General features: G+C 39.6%; 4 protein-coding genes across 4 annotated transcripts; 1 reads left to right on the plus strand and 3 right to left on the minus strand.

Annotated features, from left to right (window-relative positions):
• Positions 1–1,790: 1,790 nt before the first annotated feature.
• Positions 1,791–2,392, plus strand: LOC112174345. Its single transcript, XM_024312085.2, has one exon. It carries the CDS (start codon positions 1,877–1,879, stop codon positions 2,243–2,245), a length of 369 nt encoding a protein of 122 aa, XP_024167853.1. The 5' UTR covers positions 1,791–1,876; the 3' UTR covers positions 2,246–2,392.
• A 48-nt stretch (positions 2,393–2,440) lies between these two features.
• LOC112174344 (thermospermine synthase ACAULIS5) lies at positions 2,441–5,146 on the minus strand. Its single transcript, XM_024312084.2, has 10 exons — positions 4,849–5,146; positions 4,655–4,721; positions 4,426–4,520; positions 4,235–4,337; positions 3,916–4,004; positions 3,545–3,701; positions 3,345–3,420; positions 3,132–3,190; positions 2,887–3,023; positions 2,441–2,798 (listed from the first exon to the last, which is right to left on the minus strand). The coding sequence occupies exons 1-10, from the start codon at positions 5,031–5,033 to the stop codon at positions 2,720–2,722; spliced, it is 1,047 nt and encodes a 348-aa protein (XP_024167852.1). The 5' UTR covers positions 5,034–5,146; the 3' UTR covers positions 2,441–2,719.
• Positions 5,147–12,378: 7,232 nt separating this feature from the next.
• LOC112174692 (40S ribosomal protein S3-2) lies at positions 12,379–14,347 on the minus strand. Its single transcript, XM_024312489.2, has 6 exons — positions 14,187–14,347; positions 13,953–14,100; positions 13,645–13,816; positions 13,071–13,125; positions 12,860–12,991; positions 12,379–12,781 (listed from the first exon to the last, which is right to left on the minus strand). The coding sequence occupies exons 1-6, from the start codon at positions 14,220–14,222 to the stop codon at positions 12,581–12,583; spliced, it is 744 nt and encodes a 247-aa protein (XP_024168257.1). The 5' UTR covers positions 14,223–14,347; the 3' UTR covers positions 12,379–12,580.
• Positions 14,348–14,567: 220 nt separating this feature from the next.
• Positions 14,568–18,004, minus strand: LOC112174691 (peroxisome biogenesis factor 10). Its single transcript, XM_024312488.2, has 11 exons — positions 17,639–18,004; positions 17,533–17,564; positions 17,355–17,444; positions 17,183–17,277; positions 16,891–17,092; positions 16,616–16,685; positions 16,440–16,518; positions 16,122–16,252; positions 15,570–15,661; positions 15,034–15,116; positions 14,568–14,959 (listed from the first exon to the last, which is right to left on the minus strand). The coding sequence occupies exons 1-11, from the start codon at positions 17,832–17,834 to the stop codon at positions 14,857–14,859; spliced, it is 1,173 nt and encodes a 390-aa protein (XP_024168256.1). The 5' UTR covers positions 17,835–18,004; the 3' UTR covers positions 14,568–14,856.
• Between the last annotated feature and the right edge of the window lie 40 nt (positions 18,005–18,044).

Below are 18,044 nucleotides of genomic sequence, written 5' to 3' on the forward strand. Positions count from 1 at the left end.
TGTCAACTGGCCTTAATTGTAAGCTCCACAAAACCCAGACTGTATCTTGGTCTAGGGTTTGCACTCTTCTTCTTGTCTGGTGGGGCGCCTGGGCAGCGTTGGCTCGCCTCGCATCCTAGAAGCTGCTGCCAGACGGAAATTTGAAAACTAGAGGCCCAACAGCTTCTTGGAGAGGGGTTATGGCTCGAGTCCAGCTCTGGATGGTTTTGGCAACGAGCACAGGAAGATATCTTAGGCTCAGTGGGAGGTAACACAACGCGGGTCGAGCGTTGCCAAGGCACCTCCTTGATCTTCATGATCGATGACGTGATGGAGGGACTGGATGGTGGCGGCGGCGTGCTGGATCGGACTGCATCAGACTGGATTTGACATGCCTTGGTCGGGCTTCGACGTGGGTTGAAGCAGCGTGACCAGGCATTGTGTTGCGGCGGCGAGGCTGGCGTCAGTGGCAATGGCGAGGGCTGGAGTCAGTTGTGGCAACAGGGTCTGGTATCCGTTGGAGACGGTCAACTGGTAAGGTTGAAGATGGACGGTGGGCCTGGTTCAAGCTGTTCATAGGTGGGCCTGAGCTGGGTTTCTTTCTTGGGACTGTTGGGCTGCAATTTTTGGGCTGGGTTGTTTGACCTAGACCCTATTTAGTTTGCTTAGTCTTTTCAATAATTCCCTACTTTCATGGACAATCTAGGCACTTGTGTGCATCTAGTTTTATCTATGGGTCTTGATCTTGTCGACTTAATTCTCAGTGGCTCTAGTTGTACATCAATTGAGGTTTCTAGGCGACTAGATTTACTGGGTAATAGTTAGGTTGGGAGGGTCGGATCCTTCTAGCACCTCCGGCGTAGTACCAAAAGGGGATCCCGCTATGTCTACGTATTTGATTGTACAATGAGTTTTCTATGTACCACTGTGGGTACTACAACTATCCTCTTGTCTGTCTAGATGACAGCAGAAGGGTATGTAATAGTCTATTCTGGCTTATGAATATATTTTTTTCGCCCGCAAGGGGCTTAAAAAAAAAAATTGGCCTTAATTGTGGATTTGGATTGAAGATAATAGGACCAAGAATTTGTATCTTTTATTAGGGGAAAATCCTCAAATGATACCTGAATTATGGTCCAATGCACATTTTGATACCTAAACTTTCAAAACTATCCTCGTAGTACCTGAACTATTGCTCCGTTTCTCCATATGACACTTCCATCCAATCTGCCGTTAACTTTGGCTATTAATTTTTTTTTATTTTGGGAGATGAATGTCATCCTATAAGAATGAGCCACGTAGGCAAAGTTAACGCAAATTGGATGGAAGTACCATATGGAGAAACAGACCAATAGTTCATGTACCACAGGGTAGTTTTGAAAATTTAGGTACCACAATGGGCATTAGACAATAATCCAGGTAACATATGAGGATTCTTCCCCTTCTATTATATAAAGTATCTCTTTTGCTTCTCATGTTTTTGAGTGTTAATATTACAATTCTTCATTTGGGCCAGAAGGCAAGAAAATGAGATTGGTCAAAATATATGGACTTTCCTCTTTGGAACGAACCATGCATGATTATGTAGTTCTCTGGTGGCTTTTTTTTTCTTTTGAACAATAACAAGGAAAGTGCGACGTGTGATTCTCAAGTGCCCAAGCATGCTTTCTCAACAAAGAGAAACTAGTGGATGGTAATCTGGGGGGATAAGCTTATCCTTCAATCCCAGGTGTAGAATTTGCCACATAGGATAATGCTGAAGCGAAACGTCAGCAAAAAAAATCTCAAATCTATACCTCCCATTCATTCCATATCTGAGTTCTGAACCCAAAATAACTACACCTAGTGCATTGTATACTCTGGCAAACTAAGAGAGATCCAGTTAGCAACACAAAAAATGGCTTCTGTTTCAATGGCTATGCCAATTATGTCTGCCACCCAAAACAGAACAAACCAGTCAAGTTCATTGTTGAAGTCTATAATCCCAGTTGGGCAACCAAACAAGGCTGTGTTTGTGAAGCCAAAGTCGTCCACAGACATGCTCAAAGTGCAGGCCTCTTTGAAAGAGAAGGCAGTCACAGGCCTCACAGCAGCTGCATTGACAGCTTCCATGGTGATACCTGAGGTGGCTGAGGCGGCCGGGGCCGGCGTTACCCCATCTCTCAACAACTTTTTGCTTAGCATTGCAGCTGGAGGAGTTGTGCTTGTAGCAATTCTTGGAGCTGTTATTGGTGTCTCCAACTTTGATCCAGTTAAGAGAGTTTAAAAGAAGAGGTTGAATTCTTAACTGAATTTTCTGCCTTTTCTCTTCTTCATGTTGTACCTTCTTGTTTAAGCTTATGTAATTAGTATTGTGCTCAGACTCTATTAACTCATATATGTATTGCGCAACTCTGTTTCCAATAAAGTGAAATTTGATTGTTCAACAAATTAGATGAGAGATTGCCAGAGAGAAAGGAAGTGGAGGAATGCCTCATGTTTCATTCATAAAAGATAAACTAAGCATAGCCAAAGTCTCACCTTGAATCCTATGAACAACCCAATGAAGCTAACATAGCTTCTGCCAAACTAAAACCAAATGCTTCAAACAATTGCTGATTTTTTTCCTCTCTTTTTTTTTTGGGGGGGGGGGGGGGGGGGTAGACAAAATTAATGACTGATTAAGTAGTTTCCATGCATTCTGCAATTTTGCTTGCTGTACAGCAATTCCCCCAACCTGTGTAAACTCTTGAGACTGCAACTAGTTGCGGTAAGCGACCCCATGTCCATGAATAAACCTAGCATCTTCTTCAGTGTAGACATGAGTTTCTTTCAACAACCTGAAATGCGTTTATATAAGCACCAGATCGAAGATGGCATTTAATTATAATAGTTAGAAGAGGAATTAGGAAAGAACGTTGGTCTTACGATGAAGAAACAGTTTTGTTCATGGTTGCAGAGGACATGAACAGAGCACCATTCAAGTAGTTTAACTCCCCGTCAATTCTTTCCTCGATCCTTCTGTCCATTTTCTCAGCATTCATAGAGAAAGGTTCATCCGAGGCCTAAATTATTGGAATTTAGGACATCCATAAAGTAGTCACTTAACCGATCTAGTAAAAGTGATGGTACCATTTTTGCAATTTGATCAAATCAAGCTTTAGTTTACATACCATGACCCATCCCCATGTATCGGCAAAAGAAGGTATGTGAGCTGCATAAACCACAACGTCTGCACAATACAAGTGAAAATAAATTAAGCTCCATATACATTGTTAACTTTTCTCTGACCTCCTGGTCGAATGAGTTCGAAACCTCTAATTCAAGACCACTGAACATGCATGAGCTAACTTTCTAAGTTGAACAGTATAAGATGGGAGACTCACACTTGAAGACCTGTTTGATGGTGTTGAATATAGAGGTGAAGACCTCTTTGTGGGTGAAAATGCCCGCTGGTCCAGCCTACATGTAAATGCAAATTAAGTACTTGACAATAAGTTCATAGGTGTAAAATGGTAAAAACAAGTAGATTGAGGATATTTTTGAAAGTATAAAAGGGGTATGTGACAATATTACATGCTCATACCTGGGTCACAAAAATGCCCCCATGATTAAGCTTGGGTTTGAGAATGTTCTCATAGAAGGATTTTGTGTAAAGCTGATAGCAAGGCCCTCCTTCAACTGGGTCTGCTAAATCTCCCACTATGATGTCGAATTTTTCACAGCTCTTATCCAATTCAGCCCTTTCATAACAAACATGCTTATAAGTTTTATGCTCATAGTTACAACCATAGAACAATCTATCATATGATCATTATACCAATTATAAGTTCAGACCAGTCCTGCCTGAGCTAGGTTGGTATCTTTTTTCTAGTCTGATTACAGATAATTCGCAACTTAATGAGGCTTTAGTTTGCAGCCCGTCAACAACAACAAAAAACAGAGCTTTGAACTTACTTGGCATCATTGATAACAAGGTTAAGCTTATTGTGAGCAAAGGCCTTTTGGTTCACTGTCAAATGCCTGCGACAGAAATCAACCACCTCCTGGCCGGAATAATTACAATTGGCCCAAATATTAGTGTTTGTTATTCGTCGGAGGAAGTATATATACAAGTAATAAATGTGTGTGCGCTGATAGTTGATAGTTTTACAGTATTTTACGGAAAACTAACATTTAGGTCTCATAGGTAAGACATTTCTATTCAACAAACTGTTGAAATGTTGACAAAAGTGTTGGATAATTTGATTCGAGCAAAATATTGATTAGTAATTACCTGATCTATGTCACACATAACCACTTTGTCAAGTAATTTGTGCCTAAGGGCTTCTCTTGCAGCTGACCCTTCCCCACCTCCCATAATGAACACATTCTTAGGCCTGCAGAACATTATATATACTAATATAAGTATATACATACTTATATCTTGAGTATTAACAAATGGAAAAGGAATGTAACATTACGGACTTTGGGTGAGATAAAAGGGCAGGATGTATTAAGCATTCATGATATATAAACTCGTCCACTTCTGCACTCTGCATCTTCCCATCAATCACCAATACCTGCATATATGCACAAATTATTCTGTATGTATGTATATAATTCTATATCTGCATTTTTTTTAGATAAATTAATTTGATATGACCTTCCATCCATTTTGATAATTTGGGCAAATTACTAAGTAAAACGTGCAAACCTTGCCAAAACGCTTGGTATCCAGTAGAGCTATCTCCTGATACTCGCTCACCCCCTTGTGCAGAACACTGATCGAGTAGATATCCATATGCAGAGATGACAAAAGAAACCCAACAAAAAAGAACGAAATAAGCTAGAGAAAAACAATGACTATAACTAGGATTGAAGAGATATGTCATGATAAAGTTTACGAACCCATTAAGAGCAAATGACCATTTCAGATCATCGTCAATGGTCTCTTCGTACCAGCTGCCAGAACCATCTATATCTTCATGGTTAATGTTACCGTTAACGTTATTGTTGATGAGTACTTCGTCATGACGATCAAATTTTGATGACAAGAAACCGTTTAGATGGAAAAACTCAACAGCCTCTCCCATTGTGATTAATTGGAACAGATAAACCAACGAAGAAGAAGAGGGAGAAGCTAGCAAATGAGCTAGGACTATCAGGAAGGCTTGAGGAGGCAAGCTAGTGTGAGTACATATGAGAGGGGTTGTACACTGGTATATATAGTGGCACTAACTGAGATTTGATCTCTGGTGGCAACAATAAAGTAAGATGAAAAATAAAACAAATTTCCATACACTTGACAGTTGACACTGTTACTAATAAACTAGGAGTGCATGTGATCAAAATGTATAATTGATCGTTAGCACGGGTAATGATGGTTTTATCGGCTAGAGGATGATACCACCAACTTTCTGCCTCACTTCCGTCGAACAGAATTAGTGTGTAAACCATGCCAAAAAGGTTCTAATTATGAAAAAGAAGATAAATCAACCTGCTGTGTTTACTATACTTTGTCACTATTATCACTGTTGTCAATTAGTTTGATTGTATTAAAGTGAAAGTGGTAGTCCAATTAAGTCTGCAGTCAAAAATCATAGAGAAGGAATGAAGGTATTGGAACTTGATATATACAGATCGAAATATCTTGGTAGACGAGGTTTTGAGGTTGACGATGATGCGTGTGCGAGTTGGGTCGCACGCGTGATATGAAGTTTTATAGACTACTACCCAGAGCTTGATGAGGTAAATATGGATGATTACAGGATAAACAGATTTCTGTATCTCAATTCTGTTCTCTCAACATGATTGGTCTACAGAAATTAAAAAATAAAATAAAATATTAAGAAAATATTTTTTTAATCTCTGTTGATCAATTATGTTGAGAAGACAGAATTGAAATAGAATAATGGAGCAGCTGATTTCATCTGAGATGATCACAAGATCCCTGTTAATGGTGGAAACCCTAGGACACTTACAAGTTACACGTGGTACGATGCTACAGTATGAATGCGGGGAAAGTATCTAGGTTGCAATTGAGGTTCTGGGTTTGCAATCTTTCTATAAAATATACAAGGAGAATGCGATGTCGATAGTAAGGCGCTGTAAAGGTCTCGGTACTTGATCACAAACACAAAGTTGGCCTGGCTTTGCCGCTTTGGCTAGTGGAGGATTAGCATGTCCCATTAGTGCATGCCCTAGACTAGCAGAAGGAAGGAGAAGGGATACATAAAACCCCACAGAAGTGGGATTTGATTGTGGGTCCCCACATCACTACTAAAGGTGGATTTTGGTGCGGTGGGGGAAGGTAGAGAGGGAAGGCTGGGCAGGAGGAGAAGGGCTCGTGCGATTGAGCGAGCTCGCGTGGGGTGACTCCACTAAGATGAAGATGAGGACGAAGGAGAAGAAGCCATCTTTGGTTTCGTGGAATGCCCACTATATAATGTCACATACATTTCTCCATAATCTTCATACCTCAGTAGCTCGATCCTCGACCAATCCTCATCATCTCAATAGCTGACCAAATAAATTAGTGTTTTGCTTGCCTGCTCTTTCTGTGCATGATGTTTTCTTTCATGCGTGCTATACCTCAAAATGACCAAATCACCCATTTCCCTAGCTTCAAACTATGCCAAGATGCTAGTAAGCCCGCCCTCGACTTGATTGGAGTTCCATTCTAATGAAATTCAGGTGAGGTAACTATTGCAAACTTGATTGAAGGTAGATAAAACAAGGATGAAAAGAGTACGTAATGCTACAGATGTAAAGACAAATGTCAATCCAAAATTATTTTTTTTCAATGTAAAATTGTTTACCGGTATAATAACTCAGTAGATAAATATTCATATCAATTATCATCAAATTTTCACTCATCATCTTTTAACTAAATTCTTCTATCACTTGATATGATGTATTCTAATTGAACCCTACCCTACAATTTTTAATTAACAAAAAAGGAAACAATCTCCTTCCTAACACTTCATAATAATTAATGTTGCCATCCTACACTAGTACACTCTCCATTCAATATAAAGCTTAAAACAATTTTAATGGTGTTACTATCATTAGGGTTTTGCATAATATTGTATTTTCCCTACAAACCGCAGACCATCGTTATGCGCCATATGTCACTCAACTAGGAGGTCTTTTGGTTCAATATGCTTCAAGCCTAGTAGAGATCATGAGATCATTGCTTACACGAAGACTCCCCATTGTAAGTGCTTTCTAAATAATCAGAGAGCAGATACAAATGGAGTGATAAACTAGTTTCAATATTAATTTTTCATGTTAGATATTATGGAGGTGTGACAAGTCTAGAGTTATTTTTAACATTTTAATTGATGTTTATATCACCTAACACAAAATGTGTGTCAGGTGACATAAAAATTACAAAATGAATAATCACTCGGGACAAAAATCGTTGAGAGAAGAAAATTTTCCCCCTCTAACCCAATTCATATTCGACTTTTGCTTCCTTTGACAAGATACAGAAACAATATAAATACAAGTAACTAATATAAGAGCACAAAGGGAACAAAATGGTCATAAGCCAGCTCTTGGCTTAGGGTTGAAACTTGAAACCCCTTAATTGGGAGACAAGGCCACAAAAGGAACAAAGAGACTTCCATGGACCAAGGTCCACCTGCACCTAGGCAAAAAAATCAAATATTTTGCCATCAAATGCCCCATTTTGCCTTCCATTTTGCCTATGGTCCACCTACACCTTGGTCCATATTAGAATTTTTGCAAAAGGAAAACAATATTCTAAAATTAGTCCCATAAGGCATTGTTGGACTTTGTTCAATTTAAGGGCGGCTCACAATCATTTTTAGAGGCTTTGTATTTAAAAGGTGCTGTCCTTGTTACGTCAATACCTCGTTCTCTTTCATTTGTACGTGGCTCCCATACAAAGTCAAAGTCTTTTGTAGCCTTTTTAAATCATTTTCTAATGGCGAAAAACATGAGGTCAATGCTAATGTTTATAATTAAAAGTTTCCAACAGATAATGATCACCATTCAGTGTCGTTCCATTCAGATAATCTAATTTATTTTAAAGTAAAATATTAGTTATTGTATAATCTATTACTATTATTATGACGTTTAAGTTTGAGATATCTAAAATCTGTATGACATTATAAATATATGTGTAAGTTTAACTTCATTACAAGACATTATGTATTCGTACAGACACACATGATACTTAGAGAGAGAGAGAGAGAGAGAGAGATCATATAGATAGAAATTTTTAACCGCTGATGACTAATTGAATAGAAAGTTAAAAGCATCGTGTGTGTTTATATATATATATATATATATATATATATATTCTTGTATGATCATGCTATTTTATCAGTTTTATTGGGATACATATTTAATTTTAACATACTCACTATTCGCTTAGAAAAATCATGTTGAGAGAGTTAGAGAATTAAAATTATGATCATGAGTACTAATAATTAAGTAGGGCATTGCATGCACAAAACTAGAGTTACAACTTACAAGCCGTATGAACCCTACTAAACAATTACTGAAGACAAATCAAATATCCAACATAATGCAATTGGAATATTCTTTGATTTCATTTCAAGAGACGGCAATATTGAATCATCCAAATATTCCATAATGAAATTCTCAGAAAATATTATAAAAAATAATAATTAATTGTAAGCGCATGCATTCATCTATTTATATAGGTCCTTCAAATCCTGCATAATTTCAAGCACATCAGGCGTGCTTGGTGCTCCCCACTACAGCGAGTACTATCCAATCCGTCTGCAAGTTTATTTTCCCCCGTTTGGATTATGAAATAAACAAAATGGGATTGAGGACAAACTCCACTGTCAATTTTGAATCTTTTATCGATCACTTCTGGTATTGTGGGTGCATCGGTGCTCCAACACCCTTTTTGCTCTCAATGTGTTTGTCGTGAAAAGTGCTAGGGTTCTCGAGTGACCTGCCGTCGAATTGTCTCAATTGCACACGTGCTCTTAGTGGAAGCTGACCTACGCATGATGTGCCAACTTGATGAGGTTTCCAAAAGCTTAATTTCCTCGGACACAAAGAGGTTCAATGTCTGAATGTCTAATGCCAAGTCATTGGGATAGATCCAAAAGTATGATTACTATAAGTTAATCTCTCATCACGGATAATGCTATAGATAAAATAAAAGGGAAAATGTCTCTTTACCCTAATTTTAGAGACATTAATCCTCTTTACTTCACCTAATTATTAGTTTTCACCACCACCCATAAGATGTCTCATTTTATTCTCTAATATCTAATTAAGTTTTTTTTTTTTGGACTATTTTGCTCTCACCTATTTATCACATAGAAAGAGAAAGTGGAAGAGAGAGAAGTCATCGGGGATTTTTCCGGATGACACTCACCGGTCACTGAACTTTGTAGGGATCTTGCTGGAGGTCGCCGGATCATGGTCACTGGCAACCGAACATTACTGGAAATCTTGTTGATTTCACCGGAGTGGTTGTCAGAGGTCCTCATTGAGGTTGTCAGATATCTCATAAGTCATGGAAGACATTTATTACCCTACTAATTTTTCATTGTCTTCTCCCCCAAATAAAATTTTATTTGCCCCTAATAAAAATTGAGTGGGGGACAATAAAACCAATAAACTTTGGGCATTGGGACTTAAAATTAGGCAAAGAAAACTTTAATTGAGAAAGAAGATGAGGAGATTACATCAATTGAAAACCTTTTATAGGAGGCAATAAACTAATAAAGTATAGGCATTTGAAATGAAAACTAATTTCCCTAAAATTAGATAAATAAAACTTTGACTAAAGAAGAAGATGAGGAGATCCCCCACCCCAAAAAAAAAAAAATTCACCGACCAAAATAAATAGATCGATGATGAAATAAATGAATATATGATGATAACTGCTTGTGTTAAAGCAGCAACTGCTTACATATGTAGATAATACGAAGAACAATTCTTAAGTTCACCCATAGAGTGAAAAAGCATATTCACCCCATTGTTGATTAACTCACTTTTACTTAATAAATTTATAATCCAACGGTCCATATCTTAAATTAACCTTTAAATATCATCTCTATAAAAAATCAATCGAATCGAAAATCGTTTAATTATCTAATTGAATCAAACAAATGGACGGTTCTAACAACACTTACTGCTATTATGATGAACCGTCCATGTATTTCATAGAAATGAATAACTAAAAGGTCTTTAATTTGATTAAAGGGTTTTCGTCTCCGAGCTTCTCGGAGCGAGTGACCTTGGTTTTTTTTCGAAACCTAGGTTTCGACTAGCGGCGGCGGTGCTCTTCCTTCAGGCAAGGCGACGATCGTGGACGACGACGACGCAGGGAAGGCTCTCTGCGGCAATCGTGGGTGCAGCGGGGGGCTTCCTGGTTTGGAGGCTTCTCAGATTGTGTTGGTGGGTTTCGATCCAGGCTGTGGCAGGCATTTGATCGCGGCGAGGTCAATGGTGATCCACGACGTTGATCGATCCAGGTGTGCCAGGCTCCGATCGCGGTTGTCTCACCGAGGAGGCGGTGGCTTGTGTGGTGTGATCCAAGTCGGAGATCTGCTGTCTAGCTTTTGAAGGATGGCGGCAGCGATTTGTGATCGGAGGTTCTGAGGCAGATCGCCGTTTGTTGAGGCTCCGATTGCGGTGTGACAGTGGAGGGTGCGAGTTCGAGCGGCTTCGAGAGCGGGTGCTGGTGGTTCCCGGGCTCCGTTGATTGGCTTTTGAAGTAGGCGTCTCGGCCGGTCTCTAGGAGGACCCAGTGATGGTGGAGGAGAGATGGAGGCCACCGGAATGGTGAACGGCGGGGCTGCCTTCTGGGAAGGCCGGTCTAATCCTGCTGGTGTGAGGAAGTTGGATCTTGGTAGTGGGCTCGGGCCTCTGCCATACTGGGTTGTGGTGCAGCCTAGTGATCTGGGACTTTGGCTCAGGTCTCCTCTTTCCTTTAACTAGTTTGGGTTGGATTGGGCTTTTGGGGAGGTAGATAGTTTATCTTCTTGCCCTATTTTGTCTTCTGGATGTTACCGTGCTCTGTGTTGTTGTGTTGCGATGTACACCATTTGGGTCTTAGGCGTCAAGATGCTCAAGACAGTGGTTCCATCTTTGGATAGGGTAGGGTTAGGGGAGTTTTATTTATTTGCTTTTCTTTTTTGCAGTTCCTTTAGGTTTTCGATTTGTTGGCTAGTAATAATTTAGCTGCTTTGGGCAGATTGGTTAGGAGTTTCTGGCTGCCTTGCGCAGTCTGTATTGTGCTTGTACTTGTACTATGAGTGGTTTCATAAAACCCTCTAGCTTGACGCAGTGACGTCGTAATATATTTGGAACCTGATTCCATTTCCCTCAAAAAAAAAAAAGGTCTTCAATTTGATTGATTTTTTACATAGCTAATATTTGTATTACATTTTACAACATGAATGGTTGGATTAGAAAATTATAAAATTATTATGCGTTAATCACAAGAGATGGTGAATATGTTAATTCACCCAAGGGGTGAACTTGAGAATTGTCATAATACAAACCAGCTGGGAAAAAGATTTCTAGGTATGGATTTGAAAATGAATTTTTATTTTTGTCATAACTTGAAAATGAACTCAGTTCTTCAGGTCTTATTCAAATATTCAATTGAAAAGTACCATATATCATGGCAAATACTTCAAAATGAACTAAATACTCGTTCTTGTTTGTTTCTAGGGCTAATGGAGCTGTGCGAGTACTGACGCACCCATTCCATGAGCAAGATGAGAGACCTGCTGATACCCCAAGCCGAGATTTCATATGCCAAGAAGCAGCTGGTAACCAAGTGTGAATATGCACCAGAAGAATAGGCTACTGATGATGGTCAAGATAAAAAGCTCATCATGCATGTTCCTTGAAAATACAGAAAATGAGCAGAGAAAGAATTAGGTCATCACTCATCAAGACTGGGTCTGTGTCTTTCAGTTTCAGCTGCCTCTGAGTCTGTGGTCTCCCCCTAATGGCCATTTATTATCAAGGTAATGGCACGGTGTGTCGTTTATGCGATTAGACAATGAATGCGGTTTCTGATTCGTCCAAATCTCAGACCCTACGGCCTGAGGAGGAACCAACATGCATGCATTTCAATGATCAACTAAATTTTCTTTCCAACAAAATTACACAAGCAGATGAGTGCGGTTCTTCTTTCTAAGACATAGTGAATTATTACACGTACGAACTGGACCGTACCAGTAGCGAACAGGACTTAACGGTACTCTTACATACACGCACTGCTTCTAATTGAAACGAAACCATCGAGCACTTGAATATGCAAAATCTACCCCATGACTTTAGGACCACAAATTTGGCTTGGTACTCTGATAACCAAAAAAAAATTTCTAGAAAATGTGAATTGGAAACTTAAGAATAGACTGAATTTCACTCCCCAAGAATTTGGATTTTTATCAAGATTTCTGATCATTTCAAAATGAAAAGCCTGCATTGATAAAATTCATACATGGAAAGGATTTATGCTAACGACACTTACCACATTTAAAATGATAAAACAAGCGGGCAACACAGACATGCAAACCATATGAAACATTAAGTTTCCTCTCATCATTGAAACAAAAAACTGCTGCAAAGATGCTACATAAAGGTGAGAACAACCGAATTCAGATTAAACTACTGGAACAGGAACAGGAATGGCAACAGGAGATGGAAGTGCATCTATGTTGATTGCTGCCGCTGGAGGAGCTGGAGTATAGAGTTCTTCCTTGGGTGTATGGATGGTCACCAAATCAGGGAGAGGGGTCATTGGTCCCTGCTTCCCCTTGGGATCCCAGTCAAGCATGATCTTCACCTTAATACCGAGCACACCCTGTTGTTGTACCAAGTCAAAATCACACGATCATTATCTTTTCAAAATAATAGGGCATCAGTATGAGAAGAGGCAAACCTGTCTAAGAAGAACGTGCCTAACAGCGGAGTCAATGTACTCATTAACAGGTTGACCGGAGGATATCATATAGCCATCCTTAAACTTCATCGACTTGGCACGTTGTGCCCTGAGCTTTCCACTTACAATAACCTAATGGGAATATTAATTTTAGATTTCAACAACAAAAATATTTTTGTTTATTCAAGACAATAAAGGCATTATGGCATACCTCACATCCTTTTGCGCCACTCTCCATGACAAATCTCAAAACACCATAGCATGCCCTGTAAAAACATCATATCAGGTCTTGCACACAATGTTTGCAAAAAGCAACAAAAAGCAAAGAGGATGTTGGAGAATATTCCAAACTCCAAGCACCTGAGAGTAGCACAAGAAGCCTGACAAACTCCAAAAAGGGATTTATTTAAGCATTGATTTAAACCCCTAGGCTTATGAAGCAAAGACAGAAGGGAATTTCGACAAAACAATGCTAGACTCATGTGCAATGAAATGTAGCAAAACTAGACATCATCAAATTCATCAAATGTAGCAAAAAAAAAAAAAAAACGTTGCAAAATTTACCATCCAATGCAACGCCAGGAATGAAAGTCATTCCTAAGCTAACAAAGCATAGATGGCACTAGCAACTATAGTCACCCTCAGACGCGATACATAGGTACTCAGTACACAACCTACTCGTTGAATAGGTGACTTTGAAAATGCATTCACACATACATCAAATTATCAAAATAAGAAACAAAGAAAAGAAATATAATAGTAAGGAATAGCGAAAAGAAACATACCTGCGAACGGCAAGCCCTCCAAGGAGTTTGTACCGGAGAGACTCGGCCTGCGCAATGGCACAGAGTCCCCTATTGTTAACCTTCTCGGCATAAAGCTCTACACTTCCCTCGGGAAACTTGAACCTCTTCTGTACTACGGAGGTTAGCTCTCTAATCCTCCTCCCCTTCTCACCTATTTTTAGGTATAATACCAAAAAATTAACACGACGAATTCTCTAATCTAATTCAAATTTGATTCATAATTGTTCAATCAAATTTAATTAATCTTTGTAACCAAAAATAAAATAAAATAATTAAACAGAATTTACCGAGAACATTCTGGGTGCGAGTGGCTCTAATGATGATCTCAGTGCGGACGGGGGTGACCCGCACTTCGACACCGGAGTAACCATCCTCGGCAAGCTCTCTGGTCAGAACCTCATTCAGTTCAGCAAAGAAAACTCCGTCGGCGACGAACTGTCAAATAAACCATAAAGTTCAATCATTTTTCACCAATTATAAGAATTCAATACTAACAAGTATCAGGAATCGGAGCTAGCTACCTTTCGTTTCTTGCTTATCTGAACCTGAGTCGCCATGCTGGGCAAGATTTGAGTGAACTAGTAACCGGGACTGAGCTGCGGCGCTATCGGGATATTACTTGCAGCAAACCCTAATTTTCATCTGCGAGGCCAACATTCTTATCAATTTATAGGGGTCCTGATCCGACGGCCTGCTATCACTTCCTTTCTGGGCTTTTTGAGCCTGCTACTTTTTGTACATTGGGTGGGCTAAGCCCAATTTACAACTGAAGTGCTTCATAATTTCATGTCAAATATATCGATGAGCCGTCCGTTTGTTTCTTATAACTTTGATGGTTAAGATCTTCGATTCGAAGGTGAAAATACACGTCAATCACAAGAGTTTCGAGCAAGTTCACCAAGGGAGAATTATCCCTCTAAAGGGGATGTTAAAATCATTTGCACATAACATGTTACAAAGTTGTGCTAGATTACAAGTAGAAATCATGTTACAATCTTATGCCTTCTTCCTAGGTATAAGTAGCTACTTGTTCCTCCTACAGATTTGAGAGAAAAACTCATTGCTTGGCAATAATCTTCTACTATAACCTATCTATTATTTCAGATTACAGACAGTAGTCACAGTACTCTGGTATCTTTAAACAAGAGAGCAAGTGGCTCAACTACTATTCTAGTTAACCATGACCTACTGCTAGAAGTCTGAATGGTACAAGCAAACTAGGCTTGAATGAGTAATAGGGGTCCGGCAGAGAGGGCATTCAGGTTTTTCGTTGCACCATTCCATAATGCAACTCCTGCAAATAAACCATGTTAAACAGTAGAAGGAAAGAGAGAACGAGGGATTCATCCCAAAGCAAGGAGACAGTACCAGCAGAATACATGACCACAAGGTGTGGCTGTAGGGTGTTGGCGATTGCTCAAACAGAGTGTGCATTTGCTGATCCCACTCACCTGAAATGAAAAAGGAGGTAAATTTAAGGGTCAGTCGGTTAAATGCTTCAGACTAGACTGCATAATGATGATGTTTATTGCCAGCACTTGAACTAAGATCCATCAGATGTCCAAGTAGACAAGTGATGCTTTTTGTTAACCGATTCCTTTACATTACACTGTGAATCATAATGCATAAAACCAGTGCATAAACTGTGACGACCATAATAGATGAGCAGTGCAGGGAGTGATACAAAACTCAGGCCAAGGAAGGCATCGTGTTTCATGTTGCAAAACCAGTATTCTATTCACTTCTAACTTTGTACTGTGTTAAATACAAGTATTCTTGAGTTATGTTATGTTTAATCCTTCGACTCAGAAACTGAAATATGGAGTTGTCATATAGAGCATGTCTAGGCACAAGAGAGGGAAACAAGAATGCAAAAACATCAGTTGGATGCTTGGAATATGTACCTCTGAAGTTGATGAATCAGAAACCCAACTACCCTTGGCACCGTCCACTGATATCAAATTGCCCTCCTCATTTAACACAGGCAAATCTCGACCTATAACCACAGAAATGAAGGTGACAGATTATTATTGTCTACTAACGGAAAAGAAAATAGTGGTATTCAATATATCATCATGAAGAAGAATTACTTCGGAACTCAAAAAAGTAAAAACAAAAATTGGTCAGATCATCAGAAGGAACTCAATACAAGTCAGTGACATGTATACGACAAAACATCAGGTAAAACACCAGACAATATCCAAAGTTAATTTTATTGCTTTTTAAAGTATAATGTATTAACTGAGCTACAGGTAAGAAGTGCCAGCTATGATACTATATAAAGTTGATGAGAGATGTATCAACCGCAAGGTGCACATAAGCTTCTAGGTTTTATGCCATATTTCGTCAAATAAAAACATACATGACTTCACTTGTATAACAATGGCTAAGAAAAGAAAATGTTTTCAGTGGGTTCCCCAATGGATTAAGTATTAAAGTGTTATGAAGATATTGACCTGATGAAGTTTGGTGTGCACCAAAGGTCTGCTGAGCTGAAGTTGCTATAGAGGATAAATTGCTACGGCGTAGTCCTTCAGCAGCGATGATACAAAGCTGAATCAGTAAAAATATGCCCAGAATTTGGTATCTGCATGGGGGAGCAATTCAAATGAGACTGAATTTCATGGATAAAGAATTGCTGTACAATTGTCAGATGAACTTCTGAGACAAACAGGGAAATAACCAAAAGAAGATCAAGTGCTGCAGGCGAGGCTTTTCATGCATACACCTTAAAGAAGTGGCTAACTGAGGTTCCATAGTACAAAAATTCATACCTAGGCCTTTGGTTAGATGGTTTTCCAATGAACACATAACGAATGCCTGCAGCACGTTTCGATATGTGATAATAGAGACCTGCAGAGAATCGATGGTAGCAAGGAAATTATATTCTACCCAAAACTCCCATTAGAATTTTCACAAAAATACATGAGCATCTAAATTCCGAACTCACCTTCAAAGTAAAAGAACATCAGGTTGGCACGTATAACCAACTGCAAAAACTCTCGAGCTATAGGGAGAACCTGGATGAACCAGCATCATAGAAATATTAACTACAAAAGACATTCTACCAAGGTTATCTGAGCACAAAAAAAAAAAACAATAAAAGCAAAAATGCCATTGAGCCAACTCAAGAGAAACCCGATGAACAAGAACAGTTCTATTAGCTCAAATTAAAAGTCAGCGCTTGATTGAGAAAGATAACAGGTGCATAAGTCATAAGTGTACCGTTGGCCATTTCCGAACAGCAGAAAGCCACAATGCATTCAATCTCTGCTTCAATCTTTTGAGAGCTGAAGCAGACGGCGGCGGCGTGGAGGCACGAGTGCTTGAAGAAGACTGAGCATCATTGCTCGTCAAAGCACTGATGCTGTAAACCTGATCAGACTGGGAATCAGCAAGGAGAATGCCGCGATTAGCAGCTCGAGAACTGGCAACAGAAAAATCCATACATCAGTCCATCGGTAAAAACTCATAATCAAGATATCAAAATAAAAAGAGGCAGGTTGAGAGTTAAGACCTAATTCTTTCTGCAATATAAGGAAGAGCCGTCTGGTACACAATGAAAAGTGCACGCCTTGCTGGTGTTGGAGGCAGCCCATAGGGCCCTGCAACCTAAACAAAACAAGTATCAAACTACTAACCACACACAAAATGGCTTCAAATGTGAGAGCTGAAATAACTAGTCGAACCTGAGTGATATCGCAGTACTCTTCTCCCAGGGTTTGCTGGCCCGACCCTGTAGTCAAAATGTAATAGAGCATTTGCCCGAGAAGCTTTGTCTGCCCAAATCACAAAGAAAACACAACGATGAAGTAAGCTATTGATATCCCAATACCCAAAGCTCAGAACTTGGAAAATGGGGCTAACCTCGTTCTGGTAAGCCACAGCAATTCTTGTACCTAAAAAAGAAAAAATGGACTGGGAATTAGTATTAGCTCGTTTTGTTGAAATCTGTAATGGAGAATTGACGTACCAAAGAGGTGGCGGAAGGCGTCGCGGCAAGCGTCGTAGACGAAGGAGGCGTACTGGTCGTCCTTTTCGGCGGCTCTCATGACCTCCGGCTGAGCCGCCAGTGGGAAACGGCGTGCTGCGCTCGGGTTGCTGGGACCCGCTTCTCCTCCGCTCGGCCCGGCCTGCTGGCCCGACCCGGTTGTTTCGTTACTACCCATATGCTATGCTGGGAAGGATAACTCTGCTCTCTTATCACTGTTTTGTGTTCGGCTCAGTTTCAGCTTTGATAACTGGAATGGATTTCAGTATGGAAAAGAGAAGATAACTGCAGCAAAACGGCGTCGTACATTCCAGTCTGCACTTTGCAGGTTGGAGTGAAACTGTGAAAGAGAGAAGATAACTGGAAACAGTAAAACGGTGTCGTTTCG

Source organism: Rosa chinensis, chromosome 6 (genome assembly GCF_002994745.2).
Source record: "Rosa chinensis cultivar Old Blush chromosome 6, RchiOBHm-V2, whole genome shotgun sequence".
NCBI classification, from domain to species: Eukaryota; Viridiplantae; Streptophyta; class Magnoliopsida; order Rosales; family Rosaceae; genus Rosa; species Rosa chinensis.

Excerpts from the sequence above, each read along its gene's own strand:
- LOC112174345 (XM_024312085.2), top strand. The coding sequence starts at position 1,877 with ATGGCTTCTGTTTCAATGGCTATGCCAATTATGTCTGCCACCCAAAAC.
- LOC112174344 (XM_024312084.2), bottom strand. The coding sequence starts at position 5,033 with ATGGGAGAGGCTGTTGAGTTTTTCCATCTAAACGGTTTCTTGTCATCA. Across the intron at positions 4,722-4,848 it reads TGGTCATTTGCTCTTAATGG|TGTTCTGCACAAGGGGGTGA; the intron begins GTTCGTAAACTT and ends CTACTCGATCAG. Across the intron at positions 4,005-4,234 it reads TTATGTGTGACATAGATCAG|GAGGTGGTTGATTTCTGTCG; the intron begins GTAATTACTAAT and ends TATTCCGGCCAG.
- LOC112174692 (XM_024312489.2), bottom strand. The coding sequence starts at position 14,222 with ATGGCGACTCAGGTTCAGATAAGCAAGAAACGAAAG. Across the intron at positions 14,101-14,186 it reads AGATAAGCAAGAAACGAAAG|TTCGTCGCCGACGGAGTTTT; the intron begins GTAGCTAGCTCC and ends TTTATTTGACAG. Across the intron at positions 13,126-13,644 it reads GGAGGGCTTGCCGTTCGCAG|GGCATGCTATGGTGTTTTGA; the intron begins GTATGTTTCTTT and ends ATGTTTTTACAG.
- LOC112174691 (XM_024312488.2), bottom strand. The coding sequence starts at position 17,834 with ATGGGTAGTAACGAAACAACCGGGTCGGGCCAGCAGGCCGGGCCGAGC. Across the intron at positions 16,253-16,439 it reads CCATCTAACCAAAGGCCTAG|ATACCAAATTCTGGGCATAT; the intron begins GTATGAATTTTT and ends TCCCCCATGCAG. Across the intron at positions 14,960-15,033 it reads TGTGGTCATGTATTCTGCTG|GAGTTGCATTATGGAATGGT; the intron begins GTACTGTCTCCT and ends GTTTATTTGCAG.